At 45.8% G+C, this 2,383-nt stretch overlaps 1 protein-coding gene across 3 annotated transcripts in view; it reads right to left on the reverse strand.

Annotated features, from left to right (window-relative positions):
- Positions 1-838: 838 nt before the first annotated feature.
- Positions 839-2,383, reverse strand: part of LOC109536057 — an 81,485-nt gene continuing 79,940 nt past the window's right edge. For all 3 annotated transcript variants that reach the window (XM_019902129.2, XM_019902131.2, XM_019902130.2), the window contains one exon: positions 839-2,068. In XM_019902129.2, the coding sequence (XP_019757688.2) occupies positions 1,118-2,068 (951 nt within the window). In that variant the 3' untranslated portion in view covers positions 839-1,117. The remainder of the gene's footprint in view (positions 2,069-2,383) is intronic.

Here is a 2,383-nt window from a genome sequence, read left to right on the forward strand (position 1 = left end):
CTCACATAATGTACTCGAGGTTGATAATTTTGCTGGTTTTAAGCTTGAACTTCAGTGTCTTTACTTGGGCGCATGCTACGATTAGCAAGAAGTCTTTGAACAACGAGACGATTTATGCCTAAATCATTTTCTGCACTTTTAGTAGAAGCTTGAAGAAAAGCATTAAAATAGGATCAGATTTATCACGTTGAAACTGGTGAGTCTGTCGGCGAAATTTCTGTCTGACGTTTCGCATGCACGAGTGGCTTGCATCTTCGGAGGTGGTCTAGCAGGATTTTTGAAGTAACTCGAACGAAAAAAAATCCTCAATTCGTTGTGCAGCAGGAGAAACAGACAGAAGGAAGCAACAATATCCATCAATATAAGAGAGGAGAGAGCACGAAATGAAAGGAAATAGACACAGCTGGAAGGAACGAGAGCAATAAGGAAAGCGGAAGGATTATGCAAAATTGCTACAACTGGTCAAGCAGTAACGGCCCTAAAAATCTGATGAAGAAAAGAAAAACAGCCAAGAAACGCCACGCGGCTTAAGCATACATCAACAGAGAAATTAAGGATGTGAGGCTGCACAACGTTTAAGAAACAATGAAGGGAATGGAGAAGGTCAGCGAAATGGAAGTACAGGAATAAAATAAACAACTATGCGAGATTGTCGACAAGAAAACAGAACAAACTGCCACCAATGAACAAGAAATCGGGAAAATTGTGAGGCAATTTAATGGGAATCTAATCAAGAAAACCACAGGAACAGAGCATCACCCTAGAGGAAATTAATAACTGGCCAGGAGAGGAAGATTTTAAATAAAATTCCCCCACATTGTGCCCCATATCAAACCAGTTAAATTGAATAAATTTATTATGTAATAATAGACAATGTATGTAACAAATAAATAATATATCCATAAAACCTTTGGTCCCTATATTATGTACTGATTGATTATGTGAATATTTAACAAACCTACCGACTGCTACGATATTATTATTTCGATTATGACCAAAACTACACAATTTATTCATAAATATTAGGGGTAGACTATACAAACAGCGCGCAGATAATAATCACTTTAAGGAATTGAGCTTGGAGAACGGATATTATGTACAAATGACGACTGGCGAGTCAAACTTTGGCGGCTCGAAGGCCCTTTTTGCCGCCGAAGTTCCTGATCGACTCCAGAAGTTGGTCGCGAGGATCCGACGGACTTATTTGGTTTCGTTCCTGTGGCGCAGCCCTTCTGAGCACCACTCTGGGCATTTCCGGAGGTGGTGGGGGCAATGAGGTGCAGGACCCCACTGGCTTGGGATCTGGAATGTAGCGCTTGCTGGACTCGGTCCTTCTCAGAACCGACTGCGAAAATGGAACGAACTGGTTCGTGTTGAAGCCTTTATCCATCTGGGACCGTGCGGGGAGAGTCATGGAAGGGTTCCAGGATAGTCTATTGTTGATCTCGATGCTTCCTGACTTGAACCCGCGCACCACTGGAGCCCCCTGCACGTCCACAGGTCGAAAGCTCCCCGCTCGAAACACTCGCCGGTCTGGATCGTTCTCTCCATAGTGACTCTGCAACGACTTGAACTCCTCCTGGTCCTGGTTGAGGTGCGTAATGGAGGTGTTGCCAGTTTGCGCCTCCTGGAACGGCTTCTTTAGTTCCATAGAGCGCACCACTGGTACCCTGGACAAGTCCAGGGCAATGGAATGGGGCCTTTGGACAGGCCGCGTGCTTCCGTTTAAATTGGCCAACGGCCTGCGGTACCCCGCAGGCCCCAACAAGGAGCTTTTATTGGCCCCGATCCGAATCACCACGTTGCCAGACTTTTGAGTGATCTCCGCTCCTCCGTGCTCCTCTTGGGGTTTCGATGCGTTGCCCAGCTTGTAGTCCTCATCTGCCTTCACTGCGACTGGGACTTTGGGGCGTTCCGACCAAGTGGACATATTTACAGCTGGAGGGCCGCGGTAAAACTTCCTCACCGGCTTTGGAGAAGCGTGGGTGTCGTCATGAGGCTCCTCTCTAGGCAATTGCTCTTGGGAGCCCGGCGGCGTGTTCAGCTTGTTCTGGATTAGCTTCATTACCTGCAAGTTTCACCATCATTAAAACCCATTTTGTCCACTAGTTCATTCGACCTGATCAATCAACAACGTCACACGACCAGGCGGTGAATATGAGCTCACTTTCCCTATTCCATATAGATACTAGCTGACCCGGCAAACGTTGTATTGCCATATAAATTATCCATAGGGTTTTTTTTTCATCTCGAGTGGGCAAACCTCCCACTCAAGAGCTTCAGTAGGTCGTGTGTTGAAAGTTTTTTTAGACTTAGCCAGTTAAGGCTTTTAGTCTTTAGTGCTGACCTATGAGTAAGCCTGGGTGAGGTAGGGGATTATTTG

The sequence above is a fragment of the Dendroctonus ponderosae genome, unplaced genomic scaffold, assembly GCF_020466585.1.
Source record: "Dendroctonus ponderosae isolate FM_Combo_2020 unplaced genomic scaffold, Dpon_F_20191213v2 Dpon_F_20191213_11, whole genome shotgun sequence".
In the NCBI taxonomy this organism is placed as follows: domain Eukaryota; kingdom Metazoa; phylum Arthropoda; class Insecta; order Coleoptera; family Curculionidae; genus Dendroctonus; species Dendroctonus ponderosae.